Raw genomic sequence first — 22,692 nt, 5'->3', positions numbered from 1 at the left:
TACTACATGGTTGCTACATATAATTCTAGTTTAGGTATGGAATGTCATTGCTTCCTAAGAATTTTTTTTTCCACTGTCTATAAAAGAATTTAAAATACCCATGTGTCTAAAAGACCTGACTTGAACACTGAAAAGATTTCATTCTTCCTTTGTCACAGTTCAAAATATCACTACACATTATTTACACTTAAAAATTAGTACGCAAAAACCCATGTATCTAAAACAGTTTTATCCTAAAAATGGGATGGTTTATTTCTAAGAACTGCGCTTTTTGAAAATGTCTTCATTTTATGAGTATTATAGGATAATAAACGTACTTCAAAATTAGACCACAGTTTTCCAGATGGTATTACTCATCTTACTTCCCAAATTTTCTTCCATCAACAAACCTTGTGTGCCTACTCTTTATCAAATTCTGTGCTAGATTAGATGACAGATTCATTTGTAAGTAGCTTTTGGTAGTACATTCCCAGATGTTTTATTTATTTATTTATTTATTTTCACAAAAGTGATAGTATTTACACAATATTGCCTCAGGGCCCCAAGCATTCCTAATATAAAATTCTGAAAAATTTTGAATAATGACAGTTCTATTGTCAAATCTGAGTACTCTGAAATGTATACAGACTGCTTATTTTAAAATATCCATCATGGGGCGCCTGGGTGGCTCAGATGGTTAAGCGTCTGCCTTCGGCTCAGGTCATGATCTCAGGGTCCTGGGATCGAGTCCCGCATCGGGCTCCCTGTTCCTTGGGAGCCTGTTTCTCCCTCTGCCTTTCTCCCTCTGCCTTTCTCTCTCGCTCTGTCTCTCATGAATAAAAATAAATAAATAAATAAATAAAAATAAAATATCCATCATGATGCAGATAACTCTATGACAGTACTTAAGGTTCTTAAGATAGCCATAAATTGAATCATCAGCTATTTGTTACACAGAAATATTTTATATTTTAAATATAGTACTAAAGTTACACTTCTTAAGCAATCTACATTCCATTTTAAAATTTGTCCCTAATATTTTATTACTGGTCTAAACATTTTAGGCAGATGTGCACTGTGTCAGCAGCAAAGAAATAAAGATTATAATATGTAACGTACAGAAATGCAACAAAACATTTCAGAGATTATGTATATGCTTTCAATATTAAGAAATTAAACTTGGAGAGAATGTTTAATCTTTTATGTTTTCCTCTTAGTTCTTCTATTGCTTGTTTTGTTTTTTGAGTTTTTTCTGCATTCAAAGACATGTTTATTATAGAAAATTCAAATAAAGAAAAGAATATAGAAAGGACAGGGGTGCCTGGGTGGCTCAGTCATTAAGTGTCTGCCTTCAGCTCAGGTCATGATCCCAGGGTCCTGGGATCAAGCCCCGCATCAGGCTCCCAGCTCAGCAGGAAGCCTGCTTCTCCCTCTCCCTCTCCCCCTGCTTGTGTTCCTGCTCTTGTTGTGTCTCTCTCTGTCAAATAAATAAATAAAAAGGACAACAAAGATCCCTCCAACTCTTAGTATCCGGAGATAACATTATTTATATTTTGGAGACCATTATTCCAAGGTTTGTTCATTTTCTTTTTTTTTTTTTTTTTTAAAGATTTTATTTATTTATTTGAGAGAGAGAATGAGAGAGAGAGAGCACATGAGAGGGGGAAGGGTCAGAGGGAGAAGCAGACCCCCTGCTAAGCAAGGAGCCCGATATGGGACTCGATCCCAGGACTCCAGGATCATGACCTGAGCCGAAGGCAGTCGCCTAACCAACTGAGCCACCCAGGCGCCCTTCTTTTTTTTTTTAATACAGTTTTGTCTGTATCTTTTTTACCTCCTTCCTTCCATCTATCACATTTTACATAGATAATATGATGTTAAATGTGATGCTTTACAACTTTTTTCCCACTCAACAATATGATATGGACATCATTTTATGTCAGTTAATACAGATATTCATTCTCTTTTCCATGGTTACAATTGCATTGTGGATTATTGCAATGTAGACACAAGGATTTAACCAGCCTCTTATTGATAGACATTTTTGGTGGTTTTCCAATGTTATGCTTTTATAAAGAAATCAAGCATTGAAAATCCTTGAAATAATTACTTACTCAACATTTACTATATGCCATGCATCATTCTAAATACTTTAAATATAATAGCTAATGTAATTGACAAAACAACCCTATGACATAGGTAATATTATCATCACTATTTTGCAGAGAAAGAAAGTGAAGCATAGAAAACTGAAGGAACTTGTCAAGTTCACAAGCCAGGAAATGGAGAAGCTGGCATTTGAACCTTGGCAATCTAGATCCAGAGTATGTGTTCTCAACTACTGTACATACTGTCATATTTTTATCATTTTGGAATTCCTGCTTGATTATCTCCTTAGGATAACTTCCCAGAATTGAGATTTCTGATACAAAGGATATACACATTTTAAATCTAACACAAGTTGCCAAATTCCCCCTCCAAAAGGTTTTATGGTGTCAATATTTACACAGTGCTTTATGTAAGTTTTACATGGCATTAGAGGGCAAGATAGAAAATTTGGGGGCCATTGGACATAGATTTGAATCTGCTGTATTAATTACTGGGCAAGTTACTTACTTTCTATAAGCTCCAGTTTCTTCACCTGTAAAATCAGGATAGCTATACCTACTTTACAAGGATGTAATGCAGACTACAGATAATGTATATAAAAATTGTCTACAATCCTTCAGATATAGAAAGGAATCCCTCAATATTCATGGTGGCTATTGCTACTTAAGTTAACACAAATTATCTCTTGATTCATATACCTACCTTTTATTGGGCCGGCAGGTTTTATTGCTATAGCTTCAATTTTAATGTTCTCTTTGTAAATATAATTTCTGTACTACGTAGTATGCAGGGCTCCTAGTAACATATTTAACAATGCAATCTTATTTCTCCACATGGAACCACTATATTTTCTTTTTAGATTGACGTATTTAGTTCCTTCTCAGTGGTATCAAACAAGTACTAAATACATTGTCTGCCAACCAAAAAGGCATCTATGAATTGCTTTCTTAAATTTAAGGAAAAAAATCCAAAATGATACAGTGATTACCATGGAGGAAGGGTATTTGGAGACCACAGGTTGGGCATGAGGAGAGCCATTTATTTTTCATACGTACATCTGCGACAGAGACAATCACCACAGAGTCCTTCTCTTCTGAAGGTGTCATCCTGGAGACAAGAGAATTCAGTGTTTGCTTCAGGTAACTTTGATTTCCTCTGTTAACAGTGGAAATGCCCAGTGCGAAAGAGACTGCAGACAAAGGAGCATGGAATCATCATTTCAAACCACAGAGAAAAACATAATTTATCATTAATATCTATGCTTATTACTGTGTTTGGGTTAGTCGTATGGTCATAAAGAATGTCCGAAACTATATTACAAAAATTATCCAAACTACTCTTAATTTTTATCACAAAGTTCATTTTCTGCCTGAGCAAATTCCAATTTGCAGTGGATTGTTAGTAAATGCATTAAGTAGACTCCAAGATGTTCTCATGCTGGAGGGTTTCAGTGTAGTAAAAGATAAAACTAACCACTCTCCATTTATTTTAGCTTTTACCTAACTTGGGTACAAAATGTCACACATTGGCGGATTCTCTACTTCTCTTCCTAAGGAAATGCTGGAACCCAAAACAGGAAAAATACTATGAAATATTTTCATCTGTGAAAAAAAAAATGTATGAAGTAATTTTCAAGTGATTTAATGGAATGAATCCATGCCCCTAAGTTACTTGTATTGACCACTATTGACTGAAACACTGGGAGAACGGATCTCATGTCATCCAAATAGATAACTAAAATTATATCAGTAAAGTCTGCCCAAACTCAACACCAGTGCCTGGGTATATGAACTTGGGCAAGATACACAGCCTCTCCAGCCTCAATGTCCCCACCTTCAAGATGGGGATAAGGACTTTTAGAATGGCTAAGTAAGGAACTCAGAAAATCCTCTCCCTAAAAAAGCAACAATAAAACTAGAAAAAAATTGTCAAAACAATCAGGGCCCTGGATATACAACAAACTGAGAAGCATTTATGTAACAAAAAAATTACTGAACTTTGGTGAGAACAGTAAGAATTAGTATTTCCCTGATTACTATTGAGTTCGAACATACTTTCATATGTTTATTGGTCTTTGGACATTCTTCTGTGAAATCCCTGTTTAAGTTCTTACCCATTTCTCTGAGTTTTCTGGATTTTTCTTATTTATTAATGCTCTTTATAGATTGGGAATATGAATGCTTTGTCATTTATGTGTATTACAAGTATCATCTCCCACTCTGGGTTCCCTTTTCAATGTTTTACCTCTTGATGAACAGAAATTCTTAATTTTAATATAGTACAATTTATCCATCTCTTCCTTTACATAAAGTTAGTGCTTTTTTGATTCCTGTTGAGAAATCCTTATCTTCAAGTCATAAAGATATTCTCCTGAATATCTTCTCGATGGTTTGTTTGCCTTTTATAGTTAGATCTACAGTCCACCTGGAATTGATTTTTATGGATGGTGTAAGGCAGGAATCAAGTTTCAAACTTTGGGTTTTGTTGTTTTTGTTTTTGGGTGATTTTTTTTGTTGTTGTTACCATGTTGAACTTTTTATTTTAAAATTATATTCTGAGTGGATTTTTAAATTTTTTTTATTATTCAAACTTTGGGATCCACTCTAAAATGCAATTCCCGAAATGACTCCCAATGCCTTCGGGTAAGGAACACATTTACAAACATTTACAAGACCTTTAATGACCTGGTCCCGACTTTCCTCTTCCGTTCCAACTATCCTCTCTTTAAGCCAGTCTCACTTAACATCACTCAGCTTCTCAGAATGACCAAATAGAGGACACTCTCATCTCCAGGCTTTTGCACATGCCATCCTTTCTTTGCCTAGAATACTCTTCTTCAGGTTCCTTGTGCTAATTCTACACTTTCTTTCTAAAGTAGGTTGGGTGTACCAGCTATATATTCTTACTTCATCTCACATAGTACTTATCATTCTATTTGTTATTAGAATACATAATAATGGCAATAAATTTGGGATGAATAAGTGAATGGCCAAGTCCCTTTATTATTTGGGCTCTGCCCCATGTCATACTGACAATAACTTCCAGCCCCAATTGTGCACACACGCCCCACTTTTTGTCCAGGCCCTCTTGCTGTTAGACCCTTCCTATTTCTTTTTCTCTACCTGGATGAACATCCTCTACTTTTCCACTATCCATCACCTGCTTTTTCCCTATTTAGTCTATTCCAATTCTGTTCACCCTTCATGACTCAGGTGAATGTCACTTTGTCCAGAAAGTCTTCCCTAATTCCCCAAGTATGGATTACTTGCTCCACCTTGTATTTCCCTTGTCACAGCACTAGTTACCCTATATACTGTAATTGCCTTCTCACGTGTCTGTAGGAGGATGAGGGTCTTGTCTTACCCACCACTATTCCCCTGGTAGAAGCTGGTTACTTGAGAACATGGAGGACTGCACAAAGAAGTTGTCAGTTAAGCTGAAAAGTCATAATGGGGAAGGGACTTACATGACAAGTTAGTTGTGGTCGACAGGAGGTGGTGGGTTCATTGCAGGCAGTGATCAGCATGTGCTAATCACTTGGCTTATTCACAGGGACTGCCAAGTGTTTGGGGGTTGCTGGAAAGGAGGGGAAGTGGCAAAAATTGATTTGAAAAATAGTCTATTGTGCATACACCATGTCAAAGAGCTAGCTTCATCCTATATGTACTGAGGACCCACTAAAGGATTTTAAGCAAGAGTTGAGCATGAGGTTATGCATTTTAGTACATAGCTCTGAGGAGGGTATGAAGAATGGATTGACTAGTCAATTTACAAGTCTATTTCAATACACTGGGCAAGAAATGAAAGCTGAAAGAATAGTTATAGAGGGTAGAGAGCAGAAATTATTTGAAATATACTCAGAATATAGAACAAATAAGACTGATGACAGATTTCCCAGTAGGCCTTGCTATAGGCTTCAGTGCTTTTACAAATGTTTTATGTGCTATGATCTTTTAGTTACCAGGAAAAAAAAAATCTTTTCAATTACTTCTGGTAATGAAAGTTTATAGGCAAACTGGTCCTCCCAAGAACCAATGAAAATCCACCAAAGGGCTCAAAAGGAGGATCAATATATACAGCATGGGTGGAAATCAGGAAATAGTTGGGAAATTAGAAAATTATTCAAGATCTAACACAGTTCTATAGGGTGCCTGGGTGGCTCAGTCGTTAAGCGTCTGCCTTCGGCTCAGGTTGTGATCCCAGGGTCCTGGGATCGAGCCCCACATCAGACTCCCTGCTCAGCCGGAAGCCTGCTTCTTGTTCTTCCCCTCCCCCTGCTGTGTTCCCTCTCTTGCTGTGTCTCTCTCTGTCAAATAAATAAATAAAATCTTTAAAAAAGAAAAAAAAAAGATTTAACACAGTTCTGCTAACTGGGTTACCTCAACACCTCAAAACCCCAAAAAGAGTTCTGTTGTTCTTCCCAATTACAAACATCTCTCCCTCCTTCCTTTCACCCTCTGGCATGGGCTTCTGCTTATCTTTGCTGATGTTTATTTAAGGCTATGCTGATTCTTGGTATCTACTATTTTATAGTTTCTACATACTGGGTTTTTTTTTCTATGTCTTTCATCTCCTCCTCCTGTTACCTATAGCTTTGGGGGAGCACACACTTTCTCATACACATTATGCACGTCTATGTACATACACATGCCATATTCAAAATACTCTTAAGAGGGAATCTGATGCAGTTTAAGACTCAAGTGCGATCTCAAGAAGTAGCTTAATATCTCTAAACCTCAATTTTCTTTTCTTTTCTTTTTTTTTTTAAGATTTTATTTATTTATTTGACAGAGAGAGACAGCGAGAGAGGGAACACAAGCAGGGGGAGTGGGAGAGGGAGAAGCAGGCTTCCCGCCGAGCAGGGAGCCCGATGTGGGGCTCGATCCCAGGACCCTGGGAACATGACCTGAGCTGAAGGCAGACGCTTAACGACTGAGCCACCCAGGCGCCCCTAAACCTCAATTTTCTTAGGTGTAAATTAGAGATAATCATAGGTCCTACTGTACTGGGTTGTGAGGGTCAAATGAGACAATGAGAGAAAACATTAAAAAAAAAAAAAAGAAGGAAGGAAAGCACAGCAACTCAATATATGGAACACAGTGAGAACTCAGATGTTAAACAATGCCACTGGCACCCCCATCCCAACTCAGCAGGCTTGGCAGAGGCATGTGCTACGGAACACTACTTATTCCCAAGAAACCATGTAGATCAGAGATCAGTAAGCTATTTCTGTGAAGGACTAGGTAGTAAATAGACATTTTTGTCTCTCAGGCCATACAGTCTCTGTTGCAACTACTCAACTCTGTCGCTGTAGCATGAGAACAGCCTCAGACAAGTAACAATGAGCACTGACTAGGCTCCAACAAAATCTTATTGTAAAGGAGCAGCTTTGGCCTGTGGGCTGTAGTTGGCTGCCGCTGGCCTGGGGTGACTCAGAATAAACAAGGTCTGTGAGAATGGCAAGCATTTGGAGACTCGCCCTAAAATCCCTAACTTAAATGCTTTCTCTCTTCTTTAATACCTGCTGAAGTTAAATTCATTATTTAAGGATTAGCTGAAACATCACCTCTTCTGTAAAGCTTTCACTGACCTTTGTCCCCAAAAAGAAGGGGAAATAGGAAGATAACCAGATAAGAATGAATTGATCAAAACCAAGGGAGACAAGAGTTGCCAGGTACTTAGCAGATGCTTAATATAAGTCAAATGTATATGTGACTTATAATAACCTACTTTTAAAACATCTGTATTCAAGTTGAATTTGAATTCAAGTCTCTAAATATCTATTCAACTATTTTCTTCTGCCAAGTCATATAATTTCTGGCAGTCCAAATTAATGCCACATAAGCTGGTGGTCTATGTATCGGAGTATTATATTAATGGATTACATATTAAAACTTAAAAGCAATATAATAATAATTAGAGAAGCATCCAAAAAAACTTAAGAGGCTCCTGGCTGGCTCAGTCGGTAGAGCATGCAACTCTTGATCTCAGGATTCTCAGTTCAAGCCCCACATTGGGCATGGAGCCTACTTAAAAAAACAAACAAACAAACAAACAACAACAAAACTTAAAAACATGTCCTCAAAGATCAAAATATCTATATTTGATTTTCTAATTCTAAATTTGCTTACCACCTGTTTTCTCTTTTCCAATGATTACATCAGGATAAATTCTGTCTACTTTCCTTAGATGAGGAAAAAAGAACTTTAGGATTTCAAATGTATTAGATGCTGTTTCATTCTTACCCAATGTATTCATTTCCTTCTCAGCTGAAAGAGAGAAAAAAGAGGGTTGCTAAGTGCATGACCATAGGGATTTTTCTCTCTTTGGTACAATTTTTCATAATGAGATTAACAGATTTAGTGTTCAATATATAAGAGAAATACAATTAAATGTGAACTATTAAAATCATATGGCTACAAAATATAGTTCAAATATTATTGATTCATATTTATTTTAAAAATAATATTTAAGTCTAGCACTATGAGCTACATAACCAGAGACTAACAGAACTGTCAGTTCTAAATGAAGTATAACTGAAACATGCTATAATTGATCTGATCTGCTATTTTGATTAATATCACATTAATGTTGGTATCTCTATAACTTTGTTTTGTAGCTCAACATTTAATGATTCTACTTTTACCATTCATTTGAATATACCTCTACAATTTTGAAAAAGAAGAGCAAAATTAGAAAACTCACACCCTATATAATTCATAATATATAATATGGTAATCAAGACAGTGTGGTATTACATTAAAAAAAGATACACAGACCGATGGAACAGAATAGAGAATCCAGAAATAGATCCACATAAATATCAACTGATTTTTGGAAAAGGTGCAAAGGCAATTCAATGCAGAAAGGACAGTCTTTTTGACAAAGAATATTTGGAATACTTAGACGTTCACATGAAAAAGACTGAATCTTGACCTGTACTTCACACCATATACAAAAACCAACTCAAAAGCTTCAGAGACCCAAATGTAAAACCTAAACTATAAAATTCAAAGCACACACATAAAAGAAAATCTTCATGACCCTGAGGGAGGTAAAGAGTTCTTAAAGGTAATATCAAAAACATTATATAAAAAGAAAAATTGATAAATTGAACTTCACAATTAAAAGTGTTTGGTTTCTGAAGGACACCATAAGGAGAATGAAAAGACTAGCCAAGATTGGGAGAAGACATTTCCAAATCACGTATCTGTCTGATATGTATTCAGGATATATATACATATATATAAATATATATACCTTATAGAAAATTTTTTCATACAAAAAACCTGTATATGAATGTTTACAGTAACATGTACTTGTAATTGCCAAAAAAATGAAAACAACCTAAATGTCCTTCAATTGGTAAAAGGATAAACAAACTGTATCCACTGTATATCCCTATAATCAGAGGCTACTCAGCAATATAAAGTCAACAAAAATTTGGTCACATAACTTCCATTTATCTTTGTTAAGTGAAAGAAGTCAGTCTCCAAGGATTACACACTGTATGATTCCCTCTGAATGGCATTCTGGGGAAGAGAAAACTCTAAGAACAGAGAACTGATTAGTGCTTGCAAGGTATTAAGAGTAAGGACTACCTGACTACAAAAGGGGAAACGGAGGCAGGACTTTTTATCTTGGAGAAATGGGAGCCACTGCAGCATGATACACAGGATTGTGAGCCTTCACTTTGGCTACAGTGGAAATAGATAGACGGGGACAAGTCTGGAGAGAGAGAAAAAACAGAGAAGAATGTTAGCAGTCATTCAGACGAGGCATGAAGGCAGCCTGAGATGTTGATGGGAAAATGTGGACAGATTTGTGAGATACATAGGATTGTGAATCAACAGGTTTGCTTATTGACTGAAATGGGAATATGCAAGAGGAGGCGGGGTGGGGGAGTCAGAGTGACACTCAGGGTTCTGGCCCATCTAGTGGATGGGTCACGATGGTGGTGCAAGTCACACAGAAAACACAGGAAGACCATTTCTGAGCTACAGAGGAGAGGAAGTGTATCAGTGATATCTCTTACCTGATTTTTGTATGTCTCACAATAAAAGAACAAGTAACTAATTTAGTTATATTTGTTGGGGAGAAGTGTCCTCAAATCACAAAGCACAAAATCTAAATTCCCAAACACAAAACACAAGACCAACAAACAAACCACCACCCACAAAAACAAAAGCAACACAAACCTAAGTTTATGGACATATTTTTTCTCTGTGTCATTTCATACTTCATTTTACTCAAGGCTTTGATCAGCTCTTGGTGATTTCTTTCAGTTTTGTTTTTTAAATGTAGCATTTTTTCCTTAAACTCCAAAATATGGTTTCTGCAATTAATTAATTGATTACCTGCAAGGAAAACATATGTGTATATATTTATATATGTAGCAACAGTATCATAAAATTTTTTATAATATATAACGAAAAAATAAAATATATGCTTCAACATAGCTGTAACACTATGGGTGTATATATACGTGTACATAGTTTATATATATATATGTATATACAATACACATAAGAGGCTGGAGAAAGAGTGAGATGTTAAAACAGTACTATCTGGAAGGTGGAATTATTATAAATGGTTTTTGCTTTATTACTTTGTGCTTTTCTATATTTTCCAAATTTTCCATTTTGTGCACATATTAGATTTGTAATTAGAGGGAAAAACCAATTGAGACAAAAAATTCACTTTTAAGAATTTATCTGAAGAAAATAACCAGAACTATATACACAGATTTGGCTCTAAGGATGTATAACACAGGCAGCAGCATTATTAATCATTATAAGAAAATCAGAAACAGCCTAAATGCTCAACAATGGACATATGCTAAATAAATTACAGAATATCCTTTTAAAAGTTACAGTGGCTCAGGTGTTAAATCATGTATAACTGAATCCCAGTTTCATCACTTAATACTTGTGTGATCTTGAACACGCTATTTTATGTTTGTTAACCTCTGTTCCTTCATGTAGAAATGGATATCCAAAAATCCCTGCCCCAGAGTTGGGAAGAAGTGATAACACTAATGCACATAAGCCATGTGGCAAAGCACATGAAAAAAAACGCTTTGACAAATATCTGACAAATATTATTTATCAATGGGCTACATTTTATTCATTCGCCAATGTAATACTATACAGCTATGAAAATCATCTTATAGAATATTTAATGTTATAAAAACAATTGTTTTTTAAAAACAAAACTATGTATAAAATCATTTCTTTTTTGTAAAACAACACATATACAGATAGTTTCATGTGAGAGATGATAAAAGAATAAACTAGGGCAGAAAGGATTAGGAAATAGGAGTAATATGAAAAACATCTAAGAGCTTTTATTGAAAAGACTTTGAACTGACTGAGAGAGATTAGAATCCCTACTAGGTTTCTGACATGGCTACAGATTTCTTCAGTCTGAATTGGGAAAACAGGAAAAGGAGCCGTGATGATGCTTATGAGGCATCTACATATGTGGCAAACATTTGGCTCTACGACTCTGAAGTTCAAGGGAGAGATTAGGGCTGGTGTTACAGATTTGAGAGCAAAAGTGAGATTCACTTATAACATGGAGTAAGAAAATGTAAGGATAAAAACTTTCCCAGTCTCATTTCCTGTTGTGTCCTTCCCTCCCTGCCTTGGCTCACACTAGCCTTAGCCTTGGGCGGAGGGTTCAGAATCTGAAGTCCAGCAGGTGCCTAAGTGGTTCCCAGAGGTCTTGAATCCCTGGCCATGGGCAGACTCGGCACCCCCTGACAGCACTATACATCCACCTGGCTGGTTCCATTCACCTTTCAGATAGGCCAGCCTGGAACAAAACTTATGTCTTGCCTGAGCTACCCTACTGAGGACAGGAAGCAACCAATAAACTGTAATATCCTGATATTTCTCTCCCAAGCCTCAATGGATCATCCACCCCAAGATACAACAGAGGAAATTAAACCTGCTGTTTCACTGCTCTCTAACAAGACACGTCTCTCCCGCTTGGGTTGGAGGGGGCCCCACTTCTCCAGTCCTCACTCAGTGGCCAGCTCCATCTCTAGGGTCTCTCACAACACCTCTCCATCTCCAGTTCTGTGTCACTGAATCTCTCAAATGCAACAATTGCATATTATATGGAGTATCCTGCCAACAGGGACTCCCATCCATGGGGTACACACACAAACACATAGATTCAGGTTTTATGCATAGTTGGGCTTGCTGAAACAGGGCAGTGGAGGTTTAGGGAAAGACCCAACTGGCTGACTAACCATTACAGAGAATCCTATAATTATGAAGACTTCTTGCAGTCTTTCGCAGTGAGCCTTGTGCCCCATCCCTGCACAAGTCCCTAGCCTGTTATGATACAACCAGCAGAACTCAAGGCTCTACATGTCTAGTCTTCACTAGCGAGTGGCTGGTGGCACAAGATATACAGTTTCCTCCCTCAATCCACCTCCAGGGAAAGGCCAGACAAGAGTGAATGACAAATGACAAGAGTGAAAAGGCACTGCTGGATCCAAGCCACAATTTAATCTGTACATATACATCACTCAGTAAGGAAAAGATGGAGGACTTGCTGCTCTGAACTATTTTTTTCTCAGCAGCCTCTTGAAGGCCTCCTAATCTGGGCCCCAGAATCAACCCAGCTGAAGCAATGGTTCGTCTCCCTGGTTGGCAATTTGTGTTGGTCATCACTGCCCTCACAGTGCAATACTAGGAATTTTGCATATTCTCTACAGATGGAAATATATGGCTACAGCAGAGAGATCAACCATTTGGTCTCAGTAGAGGGGGATGTCAAGAGTAAAAGCCAATTTTCTGTTCCTTCCTGAAACACTGTGACAGAGAGTTCAGAATTCACATATACAATTCCAAGCAAAGCCTGAGTTTTTCTTTGGGAAGGGATGCTCTTCTCAGGGCCTTCTATATCTCACCAGCCAGAACAGTTGCCTGGCCATGCAATTCATTCCCTCGTTCAACAAATACTTATTAAACTAAATACTGTTACATGTCCTGGGGATATGACAATGTACAAAACAGAACTCCTGGCCCCCTTGGAACTTACATCCTACTGAATGGAAAAAACAAGAAATAAGTGAATCATACGTTTATGAGTACCAAAAAAATATAAAGCAGGGAAAAAGGATACAGAGTGTTGATGGTGGGGGGAGGTTTTAACTGTAAACAGGGTGATCAGAGAAGGCTTGAGGAGATAACGTGTGAGCACAGACAAGAAAAAAGCAAATGAAGGAATGCTGCAGGTAACTCTAGTACAGAGAGAAGAGCATGTGCAAAAGCCCTGAGGCAGGAGGGTGCCCATTATCTCCAGAAACAGCATGGAGACTGTGTGGCTGAAGCAAAATGAATGACAGGAAGAGTTGTAGGTGATGAAATTACAAAGCCACCTTTCTAAGTACTTTAGATTTACTTTAAGCAAACTGGGAGCCAACAGAAGTCTATATGCAGAGAGTCACATAATCCAACTTACAAGAACAGGATCCTTCTATCTGCTGTGTGAACAACAGAGTTGGGGAAACTAAGACTGAAGAAGGGCAATCAGGAAAGACGTCTGTGGCTTAGAAAAGATTGTTGGTGGGTAAGTGCTGAGGAATGGTTTAATTCTGGATATAGTCTGAAGATAAAGAAGATAGGATTTGCTGACATCAAATGTGAGATATGGGGGGAAAAAAGGAGGCAATGATATTCTGAGCAACTAGAGGAAAGGAGTGGCCATTTACTAAGATGGAGAAGATGCAGGGAGCAAGTTTTGGTGTGAATACTAGGAGTCTGTCTGGTTTGAGACATGTTAGATTTGAGATGCTTATCACACATCTCAGTAGGCAGCTCCATGTGTGGGTCTGGCGGGAGAACTGGCCTGGCCTGGCCACAGACATTTAGAGAGACCTGTGGTAAGAAGCAGGAGATCACTAGGAGAATGAGGATGAGCGGAGAAGAGATGAGGCCCAAGGACTAAATTCTGGGGCACCCCAAGTTATAAGCTGAACACATGAGAAGTCAGTAACAAAGCTAAGACAGATTAGCTGGTAAGGCAGGAGGAAACTCGAGTGTGTGTCAAGACCTTGGAAACCAAGTGAGAAAAATGTGTCAAGGAGATGAAAGTCATCAACTGTGAAGTGCTGCTGAATAGGGCAAGGAGGATGAGGACAGGGTGGGAGCTGCGAGACAGCGGTGTGCAGTCCCCAGCGAGGTAAAAGCCTAGCTGGAGCTGGTTCAGGAGAAAGCAGGACCAGTGGGCTTAGAGACAGGGCAGGGGGACGACTTTTTTGGGGGGGGGTGGGAAGGGGCACAGGGAGAGGGAGAGAGAGAGAATCCCAAGCAGACTCCATACCCAGCGCAGAGCCTGATGTGGAGCTCGATCTCATGACCCTGAGATCATGACCTGAGCCGAAACCAAGAGCTTAACCAACTGAGCCACCAAGGCGCCCTGAGTGATTTTTAAACTGAACTGTGCTTTAATCAAAAGAACTACAACTATCCCAGATAAATCTTGAATATTCATAAAAAGGATACTATTTAAAGATGTCGACAAACTTTAGAAGTAGACATAGTTTAACCAATATAACCCTATGTTATTGGGGTTCCTGGGGTAATATTCTCTCTGCAAACTGAATCATGTGTTTGAAGTTGATACATCATGGGTGATGCAACATAGCTAAGCTTCCACAATGTTAAGTCAGTCCCTGAGGGATCAATTTGGTAAACATGAAAACAAAGAGTTTTCTCTACAGGAAGTAGTATTTGCAGAAAACAACCATGCAAAACAGTTAAAGGATATATTCCCTAGTCTTACATCTGCTTCTTATACAATTTTACTTGATAATTCTATTTAACAATATTCTATTTAAAATATTTACACTACTTTCATATTCACTCAGGTATTTTGTGAGTGTGAGATGTTATAAAACTATGTTTCAAAGGTCTGAAATAAACAATAATTTGATGTTTTGAATCAAGTGTGGTGAAATTGTGAAAACAAACATCAGTCCATGTGTGCAATGGGCCAATGTGACTTCTGCCCATAAGAAAGGGGCCAGGTGAGATCCTAAGTACCACTGACCTTTATTTCTCACAGCAAGAGTCCAAGGCACTGCTATCCAGCAGAAATAAAATGTAAGATACCTTTGTAATTTTGAATTTTCTAGTAGCCACATTTAAAAAAAGTAAAAAGAAACAAGTAATTGTAAAGAATATATTTAATGTGGGGCACCTGGGTGGCTCAGTTGGTTAAGCGACTGCCTTCGGCTCAGGTCATGATCCTGGAGTCCCGGGATCGAGTCCCACATCGGGCTCCCTGCTCGGCAGGGAGTCTGCTTCTCCCTCTGACCCTCCCCCTCTCATGCTCTCGCTCTCTCTCTCTCACTCTCTCTCTCAAATAAATAAATAAAATCTTTAAAAAAAAAAGAATATATTTAATGTAATTCAATATATCTGAAATATTTTTCAACATATAACCAACATAAAAAATAACTAATGGAATAGTTTACATTCTTTTTTGTACTACGTATGCTAAATCCTGTGTATATTTTATACTTACAGTACATCTTAATTCACATGCAAAATTTTAATAGTAACAGTGAAATGCAGTCTTACCAAAACAGTAAAATTTTGCTTAATGGAGAAATATTTTGCACTGCTTCAGTCTTTATATTTAAGTTAGTTAAAACAAAATTTAAAATTTATTTTCTCAGTTACACTAACCATATTTCAAGTGCTCGACAGTCACCTAGATAGGGGTTGCCATATTGAACAGCAGTTTCTTGGCATCAGCTGTGAGCTTATTAGAAATGCAGTATCTATCTCTTGGGGTGCCTGGGTGGCTCAGTCAGTTACGTGTTGACTCTTGATTTCGACTCAGGTTGTGATCTCAGGGTTGTGAGACGGAGCCCCGTGTTGGGCTCCACACTGAGCACAGAGTCTGCTTGAGATTCTCTCTCCCCCTCTCCCTCTGCTCCCTGCCCCACTCGCTCACATGCACACATGCTTTCTTTCTCTCTCTCTCAAAAAAAAAAAAGAGAGAGAAAAGAAAAAAAGAAATGCAGTATTTCAGGCCTCTCCCCAGACCTACTGAGTCAGAATCTGTGCTTTAATAAGATTCACAGGTGATTGGTATACACGTTAAAATTTAAGAAGCACTGTTATAGATCTCTTTAATTGTTTCACCTTTCTCATCATTGACTTTACCATAGTTCAGGTCATTACTGCCCCTAGCTACACTATTATAACTGTCTCTTAATTAGTCTCTCACCTCCAACCCACAATTAATCTTCTGGAAACACTGCTCAAAGACTTCAAATGATTCCCCGAATGCTTACTGAATTAAGTCCAAACTACTTGCCTTCACATACAAGGTCTTATCCGATATAGCCATGACCTGACTCTTCCACCCCATTTCATTCACTAAACCCCTCCAGCAATGAGAAGCATCCCAGGGTATGCATTCTTTCTGCCATTTAATACGTAACCATGTGTTATTCACTGAGCTATATGACAGGTAAACATGGATAAAGTCAGGTTCCTGCTCTAAATTACCCGACCAGAGATGGAGGAAGGAGCATGTATTTAAACAACCAATTAATATAATTGTGAAAATGGAGTTATGCTCAGTGCCACAGGCAGAGAGAGGCAGAAATGCTTAACTAGTAAAGAAGACTGAGGAGTGGGGGAGGGACGAGGGAAAAGGTTTCAGAGAAGATGGGGTATTTGAGAACTTGAAGAATGTACAGAATGCCGCCCTACAGCAAAGGGCAGGGAAGGGCATTCCAAACTAAGAAAATAACAACATAAATGCCTAAGTATGAAATGGTATGGCATACTGAGGGGGAAGCAAGTAATTCACTCAAGGGGTCAAAAGAAAGGGGAATGAATGGCATGAGGTTGAAGTATTGGCAGACCACTTCAGATTTATTATTCATTTATTTGTACCCAACGTGGTTCCAAAGAAGACTATCCGAAGCAGTTGGTAGGAGATGAAGGTAAAAAGGTAAAATATATTTTGGATTATTCCACTCCACATATACTTTGCAATAATCAAATCACACTACGAACAACACCCTTTGAACTCCCTTTGAGTGGTCCCTCTATGCGTCAGGTCTTATGATGAAATATTTCAGGCACTACAAAGTATATATAAAATAGTTTGAAAGACAATAATAAAAATGAGCATCCATGAATCCACTACTACCTTAGCCTTAAATAGTCCATCTGTTTTCTTCCAAGATTATGTTCCCTTTCCTCCTTATTCCCAGATAAGTAGAATTCTGAATTTTGTATTAAATCTTCCATTGCTTTTCTTTCAAGTTTTACCACTTGTGCAAGCTGACTCATGTTTTTAGATATTAATAAATAAAATAATACTTATATGTATTCTTCTGTACTTGCTTCTTTTGCTTAATTTATGTTTTTGCAATCCATTCATACTGATAAGTCAAGCTCTAGTCCATTCACTTCCACTACTGTTAAATGTTCCACTGTTTTGAATATACAGTAACACATTTAGCTCCTCTGTTGATGAACAATTATAAAAAATGCTACCAAGAATATACCAGGCTGATATATTCAAGACTTTCCCTTTGATATATCTGGTGGTAAGGATGTTATTTTAAATACTGAACAACCTTGGGACACCTGGATGGCTCAGTCGGTTAAGCGTCTGCCTTCAGCTCAGGTCACGATCCCAGGGGCCTGGGTTCAAGTCTTACGTCAGGCTCCCTGCTCAGTGGGGAGCCTGCTTCTCCCTCTGCCTGCCGCTCCCCCTGCTTGTGCTCACTCTCTCTGACAAATAAATAAATAAAATCTTTAAAAAAAAGAAAAAACAAATATTGAACAACGTATATGGCATGGGTACTGATCAGTGACAAGAGGAGGTGGCCATAAACCATTGGGTAAGGTTGCACACCGATTTCAGTCCTGACTAGCAGAATTGCTAGGACACAGGAAATGCACATCACATAACGAAAGTGATTGAATGTATGTATGTATACTACCCACTCCCCAGGGGAGTGTGTGCAAATTCCTGCACTTCCCCATCCTCACCAAATGTCTTATCTCCTAAATTTAAAAATCTGAATGGTATGAAATGCTATCTTGTGTTTTTAATTTGCATTTCTTTGATTGCTAATGAAGTTCTTCCATGTTTATTCAACATTTATGTTGCACTTGGCCTTAGAGTCTATGTCGCTGATATTAATATAGCTACATCAACTTTCTTTTGGATCAGGTTGCTGGTATATACTTTTCCATCCCTCTTCCAACATTTCTCTATCTTTAAAATTTAAACATATCTCTTGTAAACATCATCAAGTTTGGTTTTGTTTTATATAAAGTCAGAAAATACTGTAATTTCCTTTTTGGAGCATTAACTATGAGTGATATTGTTATGCATTATTTTACGATTATTTTAGTAGTTAAACCAGAGATTTCAATGGGAATCTTTGACTTATTACAGTCTAATACAAATTCTCACATTCTCACTTTTCAACAGTGCTGCAAGTTTAGTACCATTTAACTCCATTTACCCCTCTCCTATCTTATCTTGTAATTATTGTCACACACTGTTGTTCTAGATATACTTTAAATTCCACATGACATTTCAATTACCATCTTGATTGGCCCACATGTACATCCTGGACTCTGCTGACTTCGAGCTACACCTGGGACTGAAAGAATAATATTCCATTATAATAGAATATATAAAATTTATTTATCCATTCATCCATTGAAGGACACTTAGGATGCTTCCATAGCTTGGCTATTATAAATAATGCTGCAATAAACATGGGAATACAGATACCTTTTCAAGTTAGTGTTTTCACTTGCTTCATATAATACCCAGAAGTGGAATCGCTGGGTCATATGAGTAGTCCCATCTTTATTTTTTTGAGGAAACTCCATGCTGTTTTCCCGTGGCTACACCAATTTACATTCCCACCAACAGTGCATGAAGGTTCTCTTTTTCTCCACATCTTCACCAACACTCATTATTTATTGTCTTTTTAAAAACAGCCAACCTGGGCGCCTGGGTGGCTCAGTTGGTTAAGCGACTGCCTTCGGCTCAGGTCATGATCCTGGAGTCCCGGGATCGAGTCCCGCATCGGGCTCCCTGCTCGGCGGGGAGTCTGCTTCTCCCTCTGACCCTCCTCCCTCATGCTCTCTGTATCTCATTCTCTCTGTCTCAAATAAATAAATAAAATCTTTAAAAAAAAAAAAAAAAACAGCCAACCTAACAGGTATGAGGCAGTATCTCACTGTGGTTTTGATTTGCATTTCCCTGATGATTAGTGATGTTGACCATCTTTTTATGTAGATGGCTTCCTGTATTACTCAGCATAAAAGTCGTAGTTCTTACTATGGTCTCCATGATCTTATCCCTCTACAACTCTTCCTTGTTCACATTAGCCTCCTAGCTGTTTCTCAAACATATCAAGCTGATTGCACCACAGGGCCTTTGCACCAGCTTTTCTCATTGCCTGGAAAACTCTTCCCCCAGATATCCACACAATAGCCCCCCTTACTTCATTCAGGAATAGGCATTAATATGAATTTCCTTAACCACCCTATCTAAAATAGCACTTTCTCTCCCTTGTCAACACTTGACACCATAGAGCATTATCATTCCTGTTTGTTGTTTATTTCCCTTAACCAGAATGTAAGCTCCCTGAAAGTGAGGGTTTAAAAATTTTTTGTTGCCTAGTTCCTACAACATGAAGTATTTATCAAATTCATTAATTCACTCATTAATTCAACCAGACAACAAATATTTAGCATACCTCTTGTATCAGGCATTTTTCCAGATGCTGGGGACACAGCAGTGAACCAAACAGGCAAAAACAGAAAAAATTCTCCTCATGGAGCTTACATATTTATAGAACAAATTAATGAACTGTTAATACTATGAGCTTATAGAAACAAAAGGTTATAGGCACATAAAAATTTAAAAGGGTATAGAAGGCCACTAGGTTGTGGCCAACTTTTTTTTTTTAAGTAGGCTCTTTGCCCAGCATGGAGCCCAGCGTGGGGCTTGAACTCACTACTCTGAGATCAAAACCTGAGCTGAGATCAAGAGCTGGGCGCTTAATCAACTGAGCCACCCAGGCACCCCCGGCCATCTTTCTAATAAATATTCCCAAGTTTTCATTGATAAGAATTACAACTATGGATCAAATTTTAAAAACCACTGGGACTATCTTTGGTGTCCTATAAAAATCACTGCTTCCAAAACTAAATGAAGTCTGTTTTCTTTTGTTGACATAACATCTCAGGATTGATTTTGTACAAGGACTGATTTTGTAACTATTTTAGACCTAGGTTACACAGAAACATAAATGTAAAACATGAGAAACCTGTTTTATCAGTTATTCTAAGAGTGGTACATTTTCAGGAACAGTATCTCATATTCTGAATTTGAATATATGAATGCTGGGAATATAAATACTTTGAGGGACCAAACTTCTTTTTCCTGGTCATAACACAAAGTCCACAGTTTATAATAAATAATATAATAATATTAGTTGTATTAAAATGTCTTGACATTACCAATCCAAACTGCCTTCCAAAATTACTCTAAAAGGGAGTTTACATTTTACTTTCTAATTATGAGTAACGATTTATTTTTTGTTATAAAAGTAGAAATTGTTTATTGTCCTAAAATGCATAAAAAACACATCTGGATAATGTTCCTTACAGAAAATGAAGAAGGGGGAAGTGTATAAAATGATTAAAAATCAGTAGTATAAATCAGACAAATTATTATGTATTCCTAATCCTTTGAAACAAATGGAGTAGAATGTTGATATTGTGTATAAATGACAAAATTTAGTATTAATCAGAAGACTAAAGCCACTTCCAAACTCGATCCTTGACACCACCACCAAGGTTACTTTGTGTGAACCCTGGGTCATAAATGTGTTTAATAATGAAAAAAAAATTTTTTTTAAAGATCTTTTTTATTTATTTGACAGAGAGATACAGCGAGAGAGGGAACACAAGCAGGGGGAGTGGGAGAGGGGGAAGCAGGCTTCCCGCGGAGCAGGGAGCCGGATGCGGGGGCTCGATCCCAGGACCCTGGGGGGTCCTGGGATCATGACCTGAGCCGAAGGCAGCCGCTTAACGACTGAGCCACCCAGCCGCCCCAATAAGAATGAAAATTTAACCTAAAACAACCTAAGGACAATCTTGGAAGGCTGGCTTAATATATTTACAGGATTCCTAAGCTTAAATTAAAAATCCAACTACATGGACGCTAAAATGTTACACTGGCCAATGTAATGCACGGTGATTAACATAACATAATAATAAAAAAAATCAATAAAAATAAAGCTCTTCTATTACTCTCCAAAAAAAAAAAAATGTTACACTGGCCAATGGACAAGTAGAGCTGAAAGATAAAATGCAGGAAATCTAGTTAAATTTGAATCTCAGATAAACAGTAAGTCTTTTGGTATAAATATATTCTGTGCAATTTTTATACTAAAAGTTTACTCATTGTTTATCCAAACTTCAAATTTCCCTGGGCAATCTCCACTTTTATTTGCTAAACTGGGAACCCTAAAACAAAATGAATTAAAACCTCGGTGTATTTCGAAGCAGTAACGTAAGCCTCACGGTTCATTTGAGAAAGTTCAGGTGCTATATACCCGTGCTCTAAATTGTCTCTCCATCATCTCACCCCTTTTTGGCTTCGCAAAAAATACTCTAGGGAGCCTTGAAGTGTGGCTCAATCACGTAACGTGGAACACGAAAGAGGAAAGATGTTCGCTTTGTAAGAGGAGTTCTTAATTCAAACAGGCACGTTTCTGGAAACGATGGGGAAGAGGAAGACGCGGGCGGCGGGAAGCTGGGCACAAACCGGACCCTCGAACCTTCGGAGGAAAAGGGCGCGCGGAAGCGGGACAGCGCCGGGGAACCCCGCAGGCCGATCCATTAGCGCGCACGCCTGGCGGGGGTCGCGGCCGCCGGGGTAGACGAGGGGCGCCCGTTACAGCTTAACCGCCGGTCGGACAAGGAAGCGGCGCGGGGGGGGGGGCGCCATCGGTCAAACACCTCATACGAGAGCGGGCGACAGCGCTAGGCTCTCACGTCGCCCCGCTTCTCTCCCCCACCCCCCACCCCGGGCCGCCCTGGCAATCCCGCAGCCCCGAAGCCGGAGAAGCTACCCGCAGCTCACTGGTTTGAGTCATCCTGGAGATGCAAAAGCAGGAGAAGCTGAAGAGCATGACGGCGGCCAAGGCGATCAGCACGTTCACGTGCTTGGTCCTCATGGAGCTGGCCTGACTACCGGCAGCCCGCAGCGCTGCGAGTGGCGGCCACACGCAGCGCCCTCCGCAGCGGAGGAGGAGCGCACGCCGCGCCTGCGCCTCGGGGCGCGCGCCTGCGCGCCCCCTGCCCCCCAGCCCGCCCCTGTCGCTGGGGACCCCAGCACGCCCGCCCTTTGGGAGCCCGCTTCCGTGGCTCAGCACTTAGCATCTCGAATCCGTTGCTAGGACCGCTGGTGGTTCAACGCCATAAACTTTGGGCAAGCGCTCCACTGCCTAGCATGTGGTTGGTGGGTGCTCAGTAACTTATTTTATTTTCCTGTAGCTGTACTTCTGTGCCAGAC

At 38.8% G+C, this 22,692-nt stretch overlaps 1 protein-coding gene across 1 annotated transcript in view; it reads right to left on the bottom strand.

Annotated features, from left to right (window-relative positions):
* The window catches only part of MGAT4D (MGAT4 family member D), a 53,366-nt gene extending 31,012 nt beyond the window's left edge, over positions 1-22,354 (bottom strand). The window contains exons 1-4 of the mRNA XM_021679353.1: positions 22,261-22,354; positions 10,287-10,445; positions 8,220-8,357; positions 3,144-3,277 (exon numbers count right to left, since the gene is read on the bottom strand). Coding sequence (XP_021535028.1) covers positions 3,144-3,277; positions 8,220-8,357; positions 10,287-10,445; positions 22,261-22,354 — 525 coding nt within the window. The remainder of the gene's footprint in view (positions 1-3,143; positions 3,278-8,219; positions 8,358-10,286; positions 10,446-22,260) is intronic.
* Positions 22,355-22,692: the final 338 nt, after the last annotated feature.

Source organism: Neomonachus schauinslandi, chromosome 2 (genome assembly GCF_002201575.2).
Source record: "Neomonachus schauinslandi chromosome 2, ASM220157v2, whole genome shotgun sequence".
Lineage (NCBI taxonomy): Eukaryota > Metazoa > Chordata > Mammalia > Carnivora > Phocidae > Neomonachus > Neomonachus schauinslandi.
This window is presented reverse-complemented; position numbering and strand designations above follow the sequence as displayed.